The sequence below is a fragment of the Mustela putorius genome, unplaced genomic scaffold (assembly GCF_011764305.1).
Source record: "Mustela putorius furo isolate JIRA1106 unplaced genomic scaffold, ASM1176430v1.1 tig00003863_pilon_pilon_pilon, whole genome shotgun sequence".
Classification (NCBI taxonomy): Eukaryota; Metazoa; Chordata; class Mammalia; order Carnivora; family Mustelidae; genus Mustela; species Mustela putorius.
The window spans coordinates 1,660,541-1,681,270 of NW_025422015.1; the positions used below are offsets into that span (position 1 = coordinate 1,660,541).

General features: G+C 43.0%; 1 protein-coding gene across 3 annotated transcripts in view; it reads right to left on the reverse strand.

The window, feature by feature from the left end:
* The window catches only part of BCKDHB (branched chain keto acid dehydrogenase E1 subunit beta), a 222,573-nt gene extending 202,170 nt beyond the window's left edge, over positions 1–20,403 (reverse strand). For 2 of the 3 annotated variants that reach the window (XR_006602304.1, XR_006602305.1), the window contains exons 1-3: positions 20,157–20,403; positions 9,023–9,100; positions 7,237–7,305 (exon numbers count right to left, since the gene is read on the reverse strand). Coding sequence is in view for 1 of the 3 variants with exons in the window: in XM_004752815.3 (XP_004752872.1) it covers positions 7,237–7,305; positions 9,023–9,100; positions 20,157–20,352 (343 nt within the window). In the remaining 2 variants the exon portion in view is untranslated. The remainder of the gene's footprint in view (positions 1–7,236; positions 7,306–9,022; positions 9,101–20,156) is intronic. The other variant, XM_004752815.3, reaches the window with a different exon arrangement.
* Between the last annotated feature and the right edge of the window lie 327 nt (positions 20,404–20,730).

Sequence of the window (20,730 nt, forward strand, 5' to 3'; positions counted from 1 at the left end):
GGCTCTCCACCAAGCAAGGAGCCCAATGCAGGGCTCAATCCCAGGACCTGAGCCTAAGGCAGACGCTTAACTGACTGAGCCACCCAGAAGCCTCTGGAGAAGGAAGGTCTTAAGAGAAAGTTAAGGGCCCCACATGCCACTGATTCTAAAATGACAGAACAATTGTTATATTCATAAAACCTCTACTTGCAAAAGAAACTGAAATGTGAAACAAATGTGCTCCTCTTTTTGAAAAGAGACACAAGCACAAAGAATACCAAAGTACATGCCCGTGAGGAACATCTAGTCCTTTCCTTAACTGATGAGGCCACGGAAGCCAAAAACCAAGTCCCAAATAGCAGCATATGACAGAGGAGAACATGTCTTCTCCACACGCCCGCCCTAGTTTTCCTTCCTGAAGCCAGTGTGTTAAAGTGCCTGGTTAAACAATTTTGATGATGTTTACATAAGAAAACAAATAAGCGGTTATATTTGTTTTCCCAAGCTGCTAGGACAGGCTGCAGTTGTGGTATAGAGGAATGAACACAGTAATGGAAAAATATCAAATCCCATGAAAAGGCAGATGCTTGGGCCCATAGACTAATTCAGCAAGTCCTCTGCTATTCCTTCTCACCTAAGTTTCTTCCAATAAGTGGACCAAAATAGAGTCTTATGAACCACAGCCCAGCAGTGTCCACATCAGTACAGAAGAGCATGAAACAAAAACATATGTTGAGGGGCGCCTGGGTGGCTCAGTGGGTTAGGGAACCGACTCTTGGTTTTGCCTCAAGTCATGATCTCAGGATCGTGGGATCAAGCCCGTGTCAGGTTCCAAGCTTAGCAAAGAGTCTGCTGGGGATTCTCTCTCTCTCTCTCTGCCCCTCCCCACACTCACTCACTTACTCACTCACTATGTCTTTCTCTCTCTCTCTCCCTCTCTCTGTCTCTCTCTCAAATGAATGGATAAATCTTAAAAAAAAAAAATACACTTAACCTGATATAAAATCTTACGTGACTGAAACACACCCAGACAACACATTGAGAAGGACAATAATGAGGACAGTTTCCAAAGGAATGGTGGAATCGGTCTCATTATATAAATGAAAGAATGTGTGGTATTCAACATTAAATCACATACCCTAAAAAAAAATCAACTACTATCTGAATTGCCCGCTCCTACCCACAGGTTCCCTAGGACATACCTAGTTTCACCTGTTGCTCCAGGGCAAGGGAGCCCTTGCTTAAAAAGGCTAAAGCTGGGGCGCCTGGGTGGCTCAGTGGGTTAAGCCGCTGCCTTCGGCTCAGGTCATGATCCCAGGGTCCTGGGATCGAGTCCCGCATCGGGCTCTCTGCTCAGCGGGGAGCCTGCTTCCTCCTCTCTCTCTCTGCCTGCCTCTCTGCCTACTTGTGATCTCTCTCTGTCAAATAAATAAATAAATTCTTTAAAAAAAAAAAAAAAAAAAAAGGCTAAAGCTGGTATTTGGAGTGCATGTATCAGTGAGGTTAGACCATCTATTTTCAGTTTTCAAACCACCCTTACTATTTTGTGCCATCAAAAGACAAGGAAGGAGAACAGTGGTTTATGGAGCTACACTCACTCTCACTCATCTGGCTTATCCAGAATACAAAAGAGCTCTATCTTTTTTTTTTTTTTTTTTAAGATTTTATTTATTTGACACAGAGAGAGATCACAAGTAGGAAGAGAGGCAGGCGGGGCAGGGTGGGGGGAGGCGCGGTGGGCAGGCTCCCTGCAGAGCAGAGATCCCAATGTGGAGATTGATCCCAGGACCCTGATACCATGACCTGAGCCGAAGGCAGAGGCTTAACCCACTGAGCCACCCAGGCGCCCCTCTATCTTCTTTCTTTAATAGCGTGGTCCCTAATTACACAGTTCCTTCTTTTAAATATCAAGTAGTATTCAGCATCACAACATTAGGTCAGTAACCAGCAATTCTTCAAATTCTCCCTTCTGATGGGATTCAAATGGCTTCTCGGCCTTTGCAGAGTGTTGGTACCGCCGGCAAGGAGAGCCTCATTTCGAAGCGTAGGCTGCCACCTACTGACTGTGCCCCAGTCTCTCTCAACACGAGGCTCTTCCACAGAAAGCGTATCAATTCCTTGCAGGATGCTCTCTGCTGTGTCATTTCATGCCATGTGTTCAACTAGATCAATATAATCTTTCAAATACAAGTGCTTTTAACTTCAAAAAAAAAAATACAGGACAGGTTTCTGTACAGCTAAACATCCCTGGCCTGCACTCAAAAGGGCAGAGAACTATTTTTAAGCCACAAGCTATTTTTTTAAATATGGAAAAAGTTCTATTTGAATAGATGTCTCTTCACCACTTCCTTTATTCCTCAGTCCTAAAGACTGAAGCTCACTCCGTCTCATTAGAATTGATTTAACTGTTCATACTGACCAACCTGGAATTATTCAAAACTTTGTAGTCCTAAAGCACTTGTAAAAAAAAAAAAAAAAAAAAAAATCACAGCAGCTGATAATAAAGCTAAAATTAGCCTTTAATTAGCTCAGCCCCCTGTCATAGAGACCTTAACTGCAGGTGCCTCCTTTTTCTAACAGAGGACTTTTTTCAAGTGAGAGTTTCTTGCTGTTTTAAAAAAAAAAAAATCAGGGGCATCTCAGTTACTGTCCTCCTTTGGCTCAGGTCATGATCCCAGGGTCCTGGAATGGAGCCCCACATTGGGCTCCCTGCTCAGTGGGGAGTCTGCTTCTCCTTCTGCCTGCCACTCCCTCTGCCTGTACTCTCCTCTCTCTCTCTCCACCATCAAATAAATAAATAAAGTCTTTTAAAAAAAATCAGACCAACGAAACATCATGAAAGGGAAATAAGGAAATCCCCTTTTTGAGGCAGTAGGCCATTGTCTTGGTGAGAGAGTGAAGGGTAAGTTCACTCAACAACATCCACTTCATAAGTACTGCCAGACACTCTATTAGGAGCCCAGGGTGCACAGATAACTTAAACATCTATTGCCTTCCAGAAGCTGTCCGGTGCAGAGATCTGGTGGGGAGACAATTACAAGGCAACCTGCACTATGTCAAAGGTATAAAATCTGAGCAGGGAAAACTACGGCCTGGGTCTGCTTGGGGGGGTCAGGAAGAGCTTTATAGAGGAAGCTTCTGAAGGCAAAAGTGGAGCTTACGGGGAAATCAGATGAGAGAGAGAGTTAAATGGTGTGTGCAAAGGACGAGAGATTGAGGGAAAAAAGCGGAGGCTTAGGGAAAACATCTACCAGTTCAACATTGGTAAAGAATACATTGAATGAGGTCAGGTAGGTAGGGAGAGGGCAGCTCTCAGAGTCTTTTCTATATCCTGCCAAGCAATGTGCCTTTTAGAACGATCCCATTGGCGGCCAGGTGGGGACAGGAGGCAGGGAGATTGCTAAGAAGAGCCATGAAACTGTCCAAGCAAAGAAGATAAGGGTCTGTAGGCAAAGAGGCCACTTTAGGAAGAAACTGAGAAGATGAACTTGTAGGACTTGACCGGGGCTGAAGAACAAGAAAAGAGGAAGAGACTCAGATCCCCCCAGTTTCTGGCTCAGGTAACCAAACGGGTAGTGGCAAATTCACTACCACTAGTGGCATATTCACAGTAGGCTCTGTGGGTTTTCTGGGCTGAGATAATGCACTCCACGGAATTTGAAAATTGGAGTTTGGAAACGGTGAGTGTGTTGGAAACAGTGTGTGTGAAGTGACAGGAGGTGACGATGAGCCATGGAAACACAAAGACACAGATGTGAAGCTCAAGCCGGTGGTCTACACTGGATTTAGCAATTCACAAGTCACTGGAGTGTAAGCAGCAGGGGATGGGGATGAAATGCCCCAGGCAGAGAGGGTGCGATCACAAGAGCACCACAGGGGAGAAGCTGGGCAGCAAGAGGGGAGGAAGAGACCCTGGGCAGGCAACAGAAGCCTCCCCGGCCTCAACAAGCACTCAGCTCACTACCACACTGGGCCAGCAGGACAGAAGAGTGAAGGCTAGAAACTGCTCAGCCGCGCAGCTACACCAGATGCAGACAAGACTAAGTTCAACCTCTGCTTTCCACTTCCACGTGTGAGGCGCTTGGAAGTAGCCACTCTGTCCAAGTCAAAAGCTGAACAGACTGAAAAATCAACAACTCTTCCTGGACCCAAGAGAGAGGAGAGGACACACAGCAAACCGCTGTCTTCCTGGAGGCTGAGGAGACAGAGAGACGGAGGAAGACAGGCAATCTTGACTTAGCAGAGCAGAGGCTGAAGAGTAAAAATGACTGCCAGAGCCAGGGCCAGAGTAGGAAAACTTGAACGGTGAATGAGGAATGGCTGGAGGCTCAGTGTGGACAAGCCTGAGAGTTAAAAACTCCAGGGAATCCAGTCCAACCTAAGAAGGCCTCCCCAGTTTTGTGAGGCTTACCTCTAGGAGCTCCACCAGGTTCCTATGATAAACACGTGAGAAAAATGCCCTCTTGCTTCCAGCTGGGGAAGTGCACAAGGAACCATTTTGAAATACACCAGAGCACTCCCTTCTTAAAAAGGCCTGACTTCAAGGGAAACCAGATAACCAGAGCCTAATCTGCTGGGTATTTATTGTCAGACTGTAATTGACCTGGGGGAAGGAATATGTCCAACTCCAGTCAGCTCCAGGCCTCCTGTCCCACCTGAGAGAGAGGAAAACACACCTGTGAAGTTCACAGTCCAGAGGCAGAGGCTCAATAAAGGACCGAGACCTAAACAGGGTTACAGAATATATCCCTTTCCCATACACCTCACCACACATCCCTGAAGACCTATTTACAGCAGTTCCTTTCACCCAGTGCATCATGTCCAGCTAGTGAGAGAAAATTACAGGGCATACTAAAAGGCAATATCACAATTTGAAGAGCCAGAGCAAGCATCAGAACCAGACAGGGCAGAGACTGCAATTACCAGACCAGGGATTTAAAACAACTATGATGAATATGCAGAGGGTGCCAATGGCAATAAAGGAGACAACAGGCAAGAACAGGAGGGCAACATAAGCAGAGCTGAAAACCCTAAGAAGAAAACAAAAGTATAATTCTATATTTGCTTGTTTTTTAATATTTTATTTATTTATTTGACAGAGAGAGAGGCATTGAGAGAGGGAACACGAGCAGGGGGAGTGGAAGAGGGAGAAGCAGGCTTCCCACTGAGCAGGTGGCCCAATGCAGGGCTTGATCCCAGGACCCTGAGCCCATGACCTGAGCCGAAGGCAGATGCTTAACAACTACCCAGGCACCCCTAATTCTATGTTTTAAACATTATTTAATATATGCGAACATACTCAGATATATTCAAATATGGTCTAGAAGTATGTAAACCAAGAGTGGTACCTTGGTTTTCTCTGGTTATCTCCAGAAGTATGGACAATTTTATGTTTCTCCTTTTCTATATTTTCTAAATTTTCTTTAATGCATATGCATTGCTTTTGAAATAAAAGGTGCAAAGGCTTTTAATTTTTTTTTTAAAGAGCTAAAGTTTGTAGGCATCCAAATTAGCTGGAACTGAGACAGTGTGAGATAGTTGAGATTGAGGTACCTCAATCTCTGAAAAGCTGTTAGAAATAGGAGAAAGCAGAGGGACAGCTCTCAGAAAATCCATCTGCTATAAAGAGAAGAGACCCTCTCGGTAAGTAAGGTGGAACATGCCATGATGTCTTAGATTCAAGTATAACAGAAGCTCAGAGAACAGTAGGAAAAGAAGGAACAACAGTTAGGGGAAAAAATCAGAAAGACTCTCCCTGCCGACTGCACCCATGAGCTTTAGAGAACAGTGACAAAGGTAAAAAGAAAGGGAGACGTCAACTCCTCCCCCTGACCTTAACCACTTGGCTGACTCCCATTTGAGGTAAGACTGAGGGAAGAAACAAAAAGTCAAATCACCTCAAGGTCATCCCTAACAGTAAGGAGTTGAAATATATTCCTCACACAGCAAGTCAGGAGGGAGGATGCTGGGATCCGCCAAAGTGCACTCTGCTTGAAGTCTGAGTCAAATGAAATGAGGAAAAGCAACTGGCAAAAATCAATCCCATGCCAAGCAAAAGACAGATCAGCTGAGGTAAAACATGTGGAAGGATAATGGGATGGTAAAATTTTTTTTTGAGTGGGGGATGGTAAATCACATGTGTCAGCTTGGCTAGATGATGGTACCCAGTTACTTGATCAAATACCGGTGCGGATATTGCTGCGAATGTGTTCTTTAGATGTGATTAACATTTAAATCACTAGACTGTCAGTAAAGCGGATAGCCCTTCACAATATGGATGACCTTCACCCAATCATTTGAAGGCCTTAGGAAAAAAGACAGGCTTCCCCAACAAAAAGAAATTCGGCCTGAAAACTGCAACAGAGAAACCCTGCCTGGGCTTCCAGCTTGCTGGCTTGCCCTACAGATTTCAGACTTGCCAGCCCCCTTATTATGTGAGCCAATTCCTTAAAAAGTAAATCTCTCTCGGGGCACCTGGGTGGCTCAGTGGGTTAAGCCACTGCCTTCGGCTCAGGTCATGATCTCAGGGTCCTGGGGTCGAGTCCCACATCGGGCTCTCTGCTCAGCAGGGAGCCTGCTTCCCCTCTCTCTCTCTGTCTGCCTCTCTGTCTACTTGTGATTTCTCTCTATCAAATAAATAAAATCTTTAAAAAAAAAAAAAAAAAGTAAATCTCTCTCTCTCTTTCTCAATATATATATACGTTTAGGCATTAGATACAGGTATAGAAATAGGGAGATGCATATAAAGACAAACAGAAATAGATGCATATATAATACACATACATATACACACACATACATAGATACAATATATCCTAGTGCTTCTAATCTCTGGAGAACCCTAATATAGGAAATAAAAGATGAACTCTATTAGCAAAGACCAGTAGGGCAGAATCTTGAACTAGAGACACAGGAAACAAAATTGCTGGCAGTAGTAAGAGATCAAAGCCTCCTAGATTTGAATGACATAATAAACTAATACATTTAATGAAGATGATTTTGGCATCTCTAATATGTGTGATCTGAACCAGATCAGAGAGATACTGCAATTAGAACACATTCAGAGAAACCCAAGCCAACAGATTCTGTAGATGGCTACGGAAATGGAAAACAAACCAACAAAAATAAAAACAAAAACAACAACTATGTGTACAATAAGGATCCAGCAAACAATGGAACAGGCATCTTTTGTATCTTCAACATATTTAAGGAAAAATTATACAAGAATACTATTCATATAAAAAGACAGTGACTTACCATATTTGTCTCGCAAGCCGACAGTACATCTAAAGACTCCACCAAAAGCAACATCTTCACCAAATATTACTGAAAAACAATGTTTACAAAACATGTTTTATTTAATAACCCTTAAGTGATACTGACAATGAAAAATGTTTACACCTTAAGTCAGAAAACAGAAATGGATTAGAAGTTTAAATCAAGGTTTCTCAACTTCAACATTACTGACAGTTTGGACCGAGTAATTATTTCACTGTAGCAGCCTGTTCTGTGCATTGTAGGCATAGAGCAGCATCCCTGGCCTCTACCCAGTGGATGACAGTTGTCACCCGCTGCACACACCCACACACACACACAGAGTCGTGACAGCCAAAAGTGTCTCCAGACTTTGTTAAACGTAAGAGGAAGAAGGGAGATTAAAATCGCCCCAACTGATGAAGAAGCACTTATCTAGAATGTCATCTTGTTTCACCCAGAGCAGTAGTAAAGTAACTTAACCAGTAGGACAGCAAGCGGCTGAACTGACTCACACTCCAAGCTCAAGTCCCCTGCCAGTGGCTCTCGTTCAAACATGGTCTACAATGCAAGGCAACAATCTGAAGGGCTGAAGGGAAAGCATTCCAAGCTGAGAGAACAGTCACAAGTAGGAAAAGGACGTAAATGGTATGAAAGGAGGCAAGTATGGCGGCAGGTAGTGAGCAAGGCCAAGGACAATAAAAATGGGTGTTCACATAGCTGAATTTATTAACACCTAACCAGCTTCATGGACCTTAGGAAATTCACCCTTCTTTACTCTTCAAGATCAATCATTCTCAGATGACATTCAAACAAAGCAAGATCTCATCATCCAATAGTATAGCGCTCACTTCCTCCTAACAAATTAACCCCTTGTTCACTTGACCTTAAAACTAGGGATTCTCGGGCGCCTGGGTGGCTCAGTGGGTTAAGCCTCTGCCTTTGGCTCAGGTCATGGTCTCAGGGTCCTGGGGTCGAGCCCCGCATCAGGCTCTCTGCTCAGCACGGATCCTGCTTCCTCCTCTCTCTCTGCCTGCTTCTCTGCCTACTTGTGATCTCTGTCTGTCAAATAAATAAATAATCTTTAAAAAAAAAAACAAAACAAAACTAAGGATTCTCAAGTGGAAGCCCAAGGCATACTAGATATATATATTTATATATAGGCTATAGTATATATTGTATACTAATATATAAAAGTATATATATTCATACATACTAGCGCACGTGCGCACGCACACACACACACACACACACGTATATGTGAAGAAAAGCCAACCAAATTGAGGAAACATATAGCAAAACAACTGTTTTTATACCAATAATTAAATTTAATAAGATAAAGTTATTTACAAATACTAAAATTATTTCAAAAAAATCTTGTAAGTGGGATGACTATCTCAAAGGAAAGCGTGGAACCAAATCTTCATTTCATAAACAAATTCATAAATCTGAATCAAGGGGTACTTCCTGTTTTTTTCCTATATGCTGGAGAAACAGAAGTACGTATTAGGTATCAATTCAATATTAATATAATATCAGGACCACAAATACTATGGGCAAAAGTTGACTTGATTATGTCAGATATACATGAGAACTAATTCATAATGAACTGATTTTTAAAAATGTGTTAATACCATAATCTGATTATTTTACTTTAATCATTTGACCAGATCATTTAAAAAATTTCAGGCAGACCTATGTTAACCATTGAGCTTCAGATGCAGTATTTCCAGCAAATTTTCAATCTGAATTAACACAGCTACCACACTCACACACAAAGGAAGTTTACCTGCAGTAGGATCTTTAGCCAATGAGTTATCCAAGGCACTTGTTATCGCCTGGAAAAGATTCATTTTCTGAGTTTGCCCTGTGAAAATTTAAAAAAAGAAAAAATTTTAAGTAACATTTCCTATATCGTAAGATGTATAAAAAATAGCCAGTTTCTTAACAGTTGGTTACAACATGATTAAAATCAAAGAACAGAAAGTATAGAATATCCTATGTGAATTTACTGGATGAGTCACAAAGAGGCTGGTTATGCAGAAAATACAAAAGCAATATAGAGTTCTGCACTTGATGATGAAGCAAAATTTACACTTACTAACCAATGAAAAAACAAGTATAAAAAAGGAAAAAGGAATTTAATCAAGTCACCAAATGTGTATAGATAATAAATTAAAGTGATGGGAAGTTGGAAAAAAGAACCAGCCAGAGTGAAGTGGTCTGGAAAGACACTGGGCAGGGGTGAAGGCTATCCTCATAGAAAGTGCACAATGACCAGAGGCACACGTCAAATATGCCGGTAACAGCAAATGGTCATGGACCATAGAACGATGAGGGAGGAAGGCTAATGATAAATGTTAGCACTCAGAACTTGCTGGTGTTTGGAGAATACTACAATCCCAGGCATCAACACACCAGTCTCGGTCCTTCCACTGTCTTGCTAGAATCTCTGAAAGCCAACTTCTGGCTCCCTTACTCAACTGATAGGACGGTGAAATGAAATAATACACGGAAAACACTCAGAATAGGACCTGACACAGTGCATGCTAAATAAGTAGGAGCTATTTACTATTAGACTCTGGACTTCACCCATGTCCTTCATCTCAACCTTGGTATTATCCTGAATTATATAAAAATTTATTTAATAAACTTCCAAGTGTTAGAATTCAGAAACATTACTTTAGAGTTTTCAGTTTTGGTGCTATCCAGAGCCCACACATATCCCAGAACTTGAGATCAGCTCCTCTCCAAAAACAGTCTTGAGGGCAGAGGAAAGCTTCTGCCTCAATCTTCTCTGCCCCAAAGGCCATCTTCACTTTAGTGCCTGATCTGTGCACTAGTGTTCACTTTAACCCACAGCCATGCTGGGAGCAAATCCCTTGAACACCTAATTACCCTTGACTACTGTCCGATCTAACCTTTGTGTTCCTCGGCAGCCTGGGGTCATCCCAAAAGCCACAGCCTGATTCACAGTATGGGTCACAGCAGTGGCTGCTGCCATCAACACTCTGGCTGTGACACACACTGGCCACTCACCTTTTTCCTGGAGACCCATCCTCATCCCAAGCCCAGCCTGGATCCACAGCAGGCTCTGACCTATGACACCATCATCATCCATCACCCACTGTCACTCAACCTTTTGACCCCTTCCACACTGCTGAATGCCTGGGGTTCAGGTCTTAGCAGTACTCACTCAGATCTGTCCTGCTGCCCTCTCTGCTGAAAATAAAGGCCTTTTCTACTCTTATTTTTTGGTGAGGATAATAGGAATTCATTCAAGTATTGTTATGCCATGAACGCCAAAGGGGATATAATCACACCACACGTCCATGATAACTTCATAATTTTTCTTCAAGCTAAGGCTGTATTATTTAATAGATACTTGCCTTAAATCATTCTTTATTGTATAAAGCCTCTTTAAAAGTACTTATTGGTGCTCAGCATCAGATGACAATGGTTGGGGTAAATTATTTTTTCCCACCACCATGACATTCCCATATTTTCTCCTATTTCATACATTTCCTAAAGCAAGATTTTTGTCTATTATGATGTTCATAGCTAAGAACCTAAGAAGGAGAAAAATGCCTAAACATCTAAAGTGGAATTTATTCCAAGTGTGCTGACCATCTGAATTAATCTGGAATGCCTCCAAGACATCTTATTCCATTGCTGTTCAATGAGTTTGAAGTACAAAAAAAGCAAAGACTTTAATAATAAAAATCATATCAAGTAAATCTGGAAAGTACTGCTTAATTACCCACAGGAATCTATTCATCTTGTAGGAAAATAATTTATAAGTAAGGTTATTTAAAGGTTTTATTTCCATGTAAGCACAAAAATTTCCACTCCTGAGTACTTTTTTTTTCAACAGATTCAAAATTTTAGGGGTTTGGATTAACTTCTATGCTACTAGATGCTTTTAAAAGATTTAAATAATTGGGGTGCCTGGGTGGCTCAGTGGGTTAAGCCTCTGCCTTGGGCTCAGGTCATGATCTCAGGGTCCTGGGATAGAGCCCTGCATTGGGCTCTCTGCTCAGCAGGGAGCCTACTTCCCCCTCTCTCTCTCTGCCTGCCTCTCTGCCTACTTGTGATCTCTCTCTCTCTGTCAAATAAATAAAAAATTTTAAATAATTTTTAGTAGAGCAACAGCTATCTTTCTTTCTTTTTTTTAAATTCATTTGAAAAAGAGAGAGAGAATGAGAAAGAGAGAGAGCACAAGCAGCATTGGGGAGGGTCAGAGGGAGAAGCAGGCTCCCCGCTGCGCAGGGAGCCCAAAGCAGAACAGATGCAGGACTTGATCCCTGGACTCCAGATCATGACCTGAGCTGAAGGCAGTCCCTTAACAAACTGAGCCACCTAAGCACCCCTCAGCAATAGCTATCTTTCAATTATTATTAAAGTTGCAGTGTGGTCTATAAATAGGTCAGGGGAAAAAAAAAATCACAAATTATTCACAGGTGAGATCACTTTAAATATTTATTCACATTAGAATTACTTATTCTCCTACAGGTTATATTAAAGACCATTGATAAGATATGCCTACATTCTCTCATGATAAAGTATGTATCAATCTGTAGTATGTGTAACTAAGAACAGTAAGAGGGGCGCCTGTGTGGCTCAGTGGGTTAAAGCCTCTGCCTTCAGCTCAGGTCATGATCCCAGGGTCCTGGGATTGAGCCCCACATTGGGCTCTCTGCTCCGTGGGGAGCCTGCTTCCTCCTCTCTCTCTCTGCCTGCCTCTCTGCCTACTTGTGATCTCTGTCAAATAAATAAATAAAATATTTTTTAAAAAGAACAGTAAGAAATTATTAAACACTGCTGCCAAATTATACAATTACCAGTATTAATAAATGGCTGTTAAATTTCAAAACTAGGCTGATAACTCTTATTTCCAAGATAAAAAGTTAAAACAAAACTGAAACGGACACAGCAGTGCAATTTCCCTAGTCAGGGATACCAGCTAATGGATACCCATTGGTACCCACTGCAGTGAGCCGATCACTTGAAATTGTCCTAAGTAGAGCATTGTGAAAAACCAGGTCATTATCACTGCTGCAAAGATAAAGCGGCATGTAAGGCAGTGTCGGTGGAATATAAGGAACACGATAGAGCAGAAGCCCCAAGAGGGCAGGGATTCTTACCTGCTTTTGATCAGAAGTATATGCTTAGTGCTTATAACAATGCCTGACATGTAGTAGGTGCTCTATAGCTATTTGCAGAATGAATGACTGAACAAGGAATCACAGGAGGCTAGTTCAATAAAGATAAAATATACAAAGTAAATTGTTCATCAACCACTTAAAGATAAAGAAATACAGTAGGAAAAAAATCTCTACCGATGTTACAATTCAGTCAGACTGCAGGGGAAGGGGAAGGAGGCAGAAGTGACACTGAGGCGGAGTATGCAGTTACTGAGTAACTATTCAGTATCCAGTAGCACTAAGGGAGGAAGGGAGAAGTCTTCCCAGGACTAGAATATGGAGACAAAAGGAGCAAATGGGTGCCCAAGGAGCAGTGCTTAGCAATAAACAAGGTCAACAGCAGGGCACGTAGACAGTAAGTGGGTCTATGGTTAGACCATGAATAAAAAGACACAGCTGTGACATGGAAAGTGAGGGTCTCCTTTCAGAAACCAAAGGATCTTCCAGCATATTCAGCACTGGCCTTCCTCTGAGCTGCCTCATACTTGGGATACACCTGTACAGCACAGCATTTTCATGTCCTATCCCTTAGAAAGCTCAGCACTGAGGGCCTCACCCAAACATGACTATCAGTATATGCCTGTTGAAGCATGATGAATACATGATTTTAGTGGCATAATCTGGCACTAACCATACTGTGAAATGGAAGGATGCCTAAGAAACTACCTATTTTCTCCCAACAAAACCTCTTCTACCCCTCCAGATGCCCCGTTCTCCAGGAATCCCTTTGTATATGCCAGATGTGTATCTCTATCCCATTCCAAACCCTGTTACTGGGTTTCACAACCTCTACCCCATAAAGTAAGTTTCATAGAGAATTCAAATATGAGAGACAGAACATTTTATATTAAAATGTAAATGAAGGATGAAGGGCACCTGAGTGGCTCAGTCAGTTAAGTGTCTGCCTTCAGTTCAGGTCATGATCTCCGGGTCCTGGGATGGAGCCTTGCGTCAAGCTCCCTGCTCAGCAGGGTGTCTGCTTCTCCCTCTCACTCTCCTTCTGTGCTGTCTCTCTCTCTCTCTCTCTCTCTTAAATAAATACAATCTTAAAAAAAATAAGTAAAACAAAATTGGGGCGCCTGGGTGGCTCAGTGAGTTAAAGCCTCTGACTTTGGCTCAGGTCATGATCCCAGAGTCCTGGGATCGAGTCCCGCATCAGACTCTCTGCTCAGCAGGGAGCCTGCTTCCTCCTCTCTCTCTCTCTGCCTGCCTCTCTGCCTCCTTGTGATCTCTGTGTGTCAAATAAATAAATAAAATCTTTTAAAAATAAATAAATAAATAAAATATAAATAAAGGATCCATAATCACAAATTGCCCTTTTTAAGGTGCCAGTAAAGGGGGGGGGGGCAGCGAGGAGACTGTTACTTGAGGCTAAAATTGGGAGGACCTAAGAAAGCCTTAAAGTTGAAGAGATTATGGCTAGGAACCCTCAGAGCACCTGGTAATTTATGTCATGGTATGAGGAGCTAGAACTGCTTCCCTTCCTTTGGCCTTCCCTACTCGGTCTCTAAATGGTTTTAAAGTTTTCTATACACTGGTGACTCCCAAATGTGTTTCTCCAATCCAGACCTTTCCTCTGACCTTCTGACTTCACAGGCACAGTCACCTTCCCCAGGTGGGTGTCAGGCCTTTCTAACTCGGTAAGCACGTAACTGACCTCAATGTCTGCTCTCAAAACCAGTCTTTTCCATCTTAGCTAACAGCCCTGTCCTCCATTCAACTGTCCAAGCCATAAACTGAGGAAGCACCCTTGAATGTCTTCCTTTTTCTCATTTCTTGAATCCAACACTTCCAATCCTACTTCCAAAATAAAGCTTCTTCCAAAGATTTATACTTCAGATAGATCTTTGGATATATATTACTTCCAAACTAGAGCTTAAAATCTAGTACTACAATGTCTGAATTCCAGAACTCACCATTTCTTTCTTGTTCCTGAAAACCACCTCCTAATGTCCTGCCTTAGCTAGCTCTGGCTGCTTTAACAAAACACCACAGAGTGGCTTAAACAACATAAACTTACTTCTCACTCTTCTGGAGGTTGGGAAGGAAGTCCAAGACCAAGGTGAGTTTCTGATAAAGATCCTCTTCCTAGTTTGCAGAAGGCCATCTTCTTGCTGCATCCTCACATGGCAGAAAGAGAGAGAATCTCTCTTGTGTCTCTTTTTATAAGGGTTTTAATCCCATTCATGAAGGCTCCACCCTCACAACCTAATTACCTCCAGTGTCCTCCATCTCTAAGTACAGACTGGGGATTAAGGCTTCAAAACAGGACTCGGAGGATGGGGGAGACACAAACATTTGAATAGTCCATAGGACCACCACCTCACTTCTACTCCTTCTTCCCTCATTCATCAGACCACTACTACACTAAAGTCCTATAAAGCAATGCATGTCATGTGACTCCTCTGCTCAAAACCTTTTAGGTTCTCTGACTGCACCCAGAATAAAGCCCCACTCCATCAGGTCCACAAAGGTCTACTTGATCTCATATCTGCCCACCTCAAAAGTCCTATTGTGTATCACTCTTCCTGCAAGGCTCAGCACCTGACTCCTCTCTCAATTCCACCAAACCAAGCTCTTTCATGCATGCTGGGTCTCTGCCTGGCACCCCCTTCACACTCCTTGGATACTCCTTCCTCATCCCTTAGAGCTTAGTTAAATGCTACCTCTTCTTAGGGGTCTCACTAGATCACTATTATTCTCTTTCCTAGCAGCTGAACATTTCTTACATGTCATTTATTGCAACTGGGATTGACTTAAGTATGCATTTGCTTGCTATTTTTTGTCCATCTTCCCCACTAGACTTCTAATTCCATGAGGACAGGTCCATACCCACATTTGTGTTTTGTGCTAAGCATGTAGCACAAAGTTTAGCAACCAGGAGAAAATTAAAATGCACCGAATGAATAAAGAAACCCACACATACACATAATGCCTAAAATCAGGGACAGGGAGAGGCCCAAATGTGTTCTTGGGGAGCAATACAGTGCAAATGTCAAAAAGTAGAGGGGTGCCTGGGTTAAGGTGGTTAAGCACTGGACTCCTGATTTGGCTCAGGTCATGATCTCAGGGCCGTGAGATTGAGCTCCATGTCAGGCTCCGTGCTCAGCGCAGAGTCTGCTTCTCCATCTTCCTCTGCTCCTCCCCACCCCCAACCCACTCACTCACCACTCTCTCTCAAATGAATAAATAAAATCTTTAAAAAAAAAAAAAAAAAGTAGAAGTTTAACCTCTTTGCATCTAAATTTCTTTACAATAAAATGTGGATGATAGCAGGATCTCAACCCCAGCACTGTTACAAGAGGATTAAATGAATTGCTGCATGAAAGGCACTCAGAATAGTGTCTGGTACCTGGTAAGTTCTGATAAAAGTGTCTGCCGTCATCATTATTACCATTCTCTGGAGTACCATGGATGGGCAATGATAAAGTCAGAACAAGGAAACACAGAGTAGGAAGAAAAAACAGCAAGGACATGATTTGGGGTGATTCTAAATAAGCCAGAGAAAAGACACATGGAGAGAATTATCTGGTCTCAAATGTTCCCAACTTTTGACATGGTTGTGTTGGTGCCAGACTAGTACTCAGAGGAGCCTACCTCATAATACTATATTCTGCCAACACTTCAAATGCTATGGAATAAATGTTTGTGTACCCCCCACATTCGTAAGTTGAAACATCCTTCATCCCCAATATGATGGTATTTAGAGATGGGGCTTCTGGAGAGGAACAGGTCATGAAGGTGGAGCCCTCCTCATGCTGTTACAGAAAGAGACCCCACAGAGCTCCCTTCCACCATGTGAGGCTACAGTGAGAAGACAACCAGCTAAGAACCAGGAAGCAGGGCCTCATCAGACACTGTATCTGTCAATTCCTTGATCTTGGACTTCCCACCCTCTAGAACTGTGAGAAATAAATTATTCATAGTTGTTTATAAGTCACCAGTCTATGGTATTTTTGTTATAGCAGCCCAAACATACTAAGACATCCAATCAACACATCCAAACCTCCATCATCTTCTCTCCAACAACATGCTTCTCTCTTCCAGCATTCCTCATTCATATCAGTGATACCACCATTCTACCATCCTTTCAGACTCTCAGGCTAAAAATGTCAAGTAATCTTTAATACCCCTCCCCTGGCCCCCACAGGCAAAACAGCACCAGCTCTAGTCAATTCCTTCAAAACACACAACCATCCCCACTGACATTCCCCAATTATATCTCCACATGGACAGTACGATATCCCTCTGACTAATCTCTCTGCATCCTTACTTTCCTTTCATTAATTCTACAAACTCTCCTCATAATATTACACGAGCACTTTGCAAATCACTCTCTTAACTACACAAGCGATGGCCCTCCACAGCCCACAGAATTTAACCTGAACCCGAATGTAATTACATACCTAATGTAATGCACCCAGCACAGTGAAAGCTACATTGGATAGAGTCAATCTTTTCTCTCCCTCAACCTTTCTTCTGGCTTTCCACACTTATTTCCTATCCCTCCTCTTTTTTCCTCCAAACAAACTCACTCCTCCTCATCCCTCATAAAACCCTATGCTTTACTCATGTTGTTCCCTTCTCTACAAATTCTAATACTGGAAAGAAGACCTTCATCCCCACAGGAAAAGGACTCTTGGGTCTACCCTTGATTTCTAGGGCTGTCTGCCTCCCCCAGTGCAACTGCAAAGGGTTTATTATAAAAGGATGTAACTCAGAAACAGCCAGAGGGAAGAGATCCACAGGGCAAGGTATGGGTAAAGGGCATAGAGCTCCCATGGTCTCTGAGCATGCCACTATCCCTGAATGTCTACCTATTCACCAACCCAAATGCTCTCTGAACCCCATCCTTTTGGGTTTTCAAAGGAGGTCTCATTACATAGGCATAACTGATTAAATTCATTCAACCTCCAGAACCTTTCCCCTCCACAGAGGTCGGGGTGGGACTGAAAGTCCAGCCCTCTTATCACACAATTGATTCCTCTAGTCACCAGCTTCCCTTCTTGGATGAACTGGGAGATTTTAAACAGTTACCATCGGCGTAACAAGACACCTTTATTGCTCTCATCAAAGGAAATTTCAAAGATTTAGGAGCTCTGTGCCCGGAAAAGGGGACAAAGACCAATAAGTACTTCTTATTATAAATCACAGTATCACAGCACAATTGTGATTTTATCATGACACCCAATACTCATACTCTTATACATGCAGATGGAAGTATAAACTGTAATTTGAACTTTGTATTAAAAATCCATTAAACTATTCCTTTGAATCAGAAATCTCATCCCTAGGACTTTATCCTAAATAATCTCAGATACATAAAGGATACATGAAATGTTTCTCTCTGCATTATTTATAACAGTGCAAAAATATAAAGCAAAAGCATAATGGTAATTATTAAAAGTTTCCAGTTACTGAGTGCTTCTTAGTAATCAAATTGGGTTAAGTACATTGCACACAACTGTCTGCATTTAGTCTTCATAACAATCTTTGAAGTTGGTATTACTATAAAATCCTTGTTTACAAAGAAACTGAGGCTTAGAGACAGTAAGTGAGTAATCCAGAGTCACAGGTAGTCACAGGGTCAAAACCAAACCTGGGACAATCGGATTCCAGTGCCAGGATCTTAACCACTGAACTAGAGGGTTTATGCTCCATGGAACAGGTTGCCCCACCCCTTTTTTTAAGTTTTATTTATTTATTTATTTATTTGAGAGAGAGAAAGAAAGAGCGCACCCAAGCATGGGAAGCAGAAGAGGGAGAATAAGAAACAGGCTCTCTGCTGAGCAAGAGCCCAATGCAGGACTCAATCCCAGGACCCTAGGATCATGACCTGAGCTGACAGCAGACGCTTAACCAAGTGAGCATACCACCAAACATACCACTTTCTAAAGAAGGTTATGAAAACTATGTAATCATATAGGAAAACGCTTCTGATTAAATAATGCAGATTATATCTGTGTTAAAGCTCTCCGGTTGCAGGAAAAATTTAATTCCACTGATTTGATCAATGGAGTAATTTAATTCCACTAAACTGAAAGGGAAGACCTGGAAGGATACACACCAAAATGTTAGCAGTATTCACAAACAGTAGTGGATGGTGAGATTACTTTTTCTTACTTTTTTCTGTTATCCAAATTATCTGTAACATGCACTTATTTTTATTTTCATAAAGACAAACATATAAATGTGATTATCATTCTACCTGGGTTTTAGTAGTTTCACAATTATGAAAGGGGGCTGAGGAGATTAAGAAGACCTATATTCTATTTCTCAAGTATTGGGCTAAAGTTTCTTCGTTTTGAAGACAGAATTCAAGGTTCATCCTGTTGGTGAGAAAAAACTGCTATTCACCTTTATGATATATACTGTTTTACAAAAGTGGCACACCTCTTAGTAAACCATATCTACACACATTATAACACATTATTTAGAATGGAAGCTCTAGAATCTAAATAATTAAAATCCAAAGCAGAAGCTATCACAAACTTCTCTGTGTAACCTTGGACAAACTCGCAAGACTTCAGTTAATATCACCTACCTCAAAGGTTGTCCTGAGCATCAAATGAAATAATGAATGTAAATTTTTCAGCACAGTCCCTGCCTATGGTAAGCACTCAATATATATTCATACCTATTATTCACAAGTAGATACACCCTTCCAAAAATATCAGATCTAGGGACACCTGGGTGACTCAGTCGGTTGGGCCACGGTCTTCAGCCCCAGGGTTCTGGGATCGAGTCCCACATCGGGCTCCTTGCTCGGCTGGGACCCTGCTGCTCTCTCCACCTCTGCCTGCTTGTGCGTGCGCGCTCACTCTCTCTCATTCTCTGACAAATAAATAAATAAATAAAATCTTTAAAAAAAAAAAACCAGATCTAGTACATAGGAAGTCATCAGACAAGAAAAAGGTAAATGTTCTCTTACTGTTCCCATTGTTCTGATAATAGACACTAGATTTCCAGAGATTACATATAACTTGCAGAAGAAATGGTAAAAGTCATGCAATTGTCATACTGTGAGGAGTTTACTACATGTCCCTCCTACCAATGAAGAGTACTAGATGGGACTCCTCTTCCCCCCCACCTTCATCAATTACCCCTCCTTAGCTAAGCGGCAGCCTACCCCAGTCTTGGGCTCAACCTGGGAGCCTGGAAACCTGGATTCTTTCCCATCTCCAGGAACAACCTGTTCTATGACCTTGGGGGAAATTAATTCAGTTACTTAGTCCTTCCACTTCCTCTTCCCTGACAAAGCAAAAATAGTAATAGTAGCAGTAGTAGTAGTAGTATAAGTAGTAAAAATCTTTTAAATACCGGTGCCTGTGGTTAATGGCCCAGCTCAGGACAAACTAGGACAACACCTAGGGCCAAGGCTGGCAAGTAAGGATGGAGAACTGAGAAAAGTAGGCGTTCCCTGGGCACCACCCTCCCACCCTCTGCCCTTCCAGACTGCGGCATGCCCTCTCACCCATCTCGAGGGTTCTGAGGGGATGCCTCTCAAGGGTTGTACAGTCACAAAAATAGAGCGAGGAAACCACAGTCAGTCCCTAGAGTAGGTAGGCTCCAGAAAGCAGGGCAGGGATTACAACAAGATGCAAGGAGATCCGCCTGCCGCCCGCTGTCCACACGAGCGGGACGGCACTCCTTGCGTGGCCGCCACAGGCCTGGGAGTCTGGGTTGCACCCGGAGCAGACGGGGCAGCCCCCAGCTCACCATACTCCTGGGGCTCCGGGTCCGGCTGGAAAGTGAAGTGAGCCACATGCCTCCTCTGCGCCGCAAACCCAGTGGCCGAGTCGGGCTGCACCAAGCCCCGCAGCAGCCCCGCGCCTCGAAGCCGACGCCACTGTCCTTCTGCCCCCGCCGCTCGCAGCCTCCACAACCCGCCGACAGCCGCCGCCAACGCCGCCATCCCCACTTGCAAAAACGGGCTTGCAAGCGACGCCGCCCCACACTGCCGGCAGAAGGGGCGGAGCACCGAGACGACTTCCATATTGGTAGGACCGAAGGGGAGGGCTCGTGAAGCGGACCAATCGGAGCTAGGAATTCGGGGGTGGGGAAGGCGACGAGAGGAGGCCAGAGGCCTTTGCCCGTAGTGCGCATGCGGAAGAGGGTTGGGGCGGGGGCGAGCGAGCAGGTGAGCTCCAATGAAATTCTTCCTGGAGGTGGAGCCTCACCGAGTCACTGCGGGGTTCCACGGCGCGCGGACGCGGCTCCGTAATGTTACACTCTTAATCCTGGAGTTGCTCTTTACTGATGTCATTTGCATTGTTACCTCCTTTTTCATTTT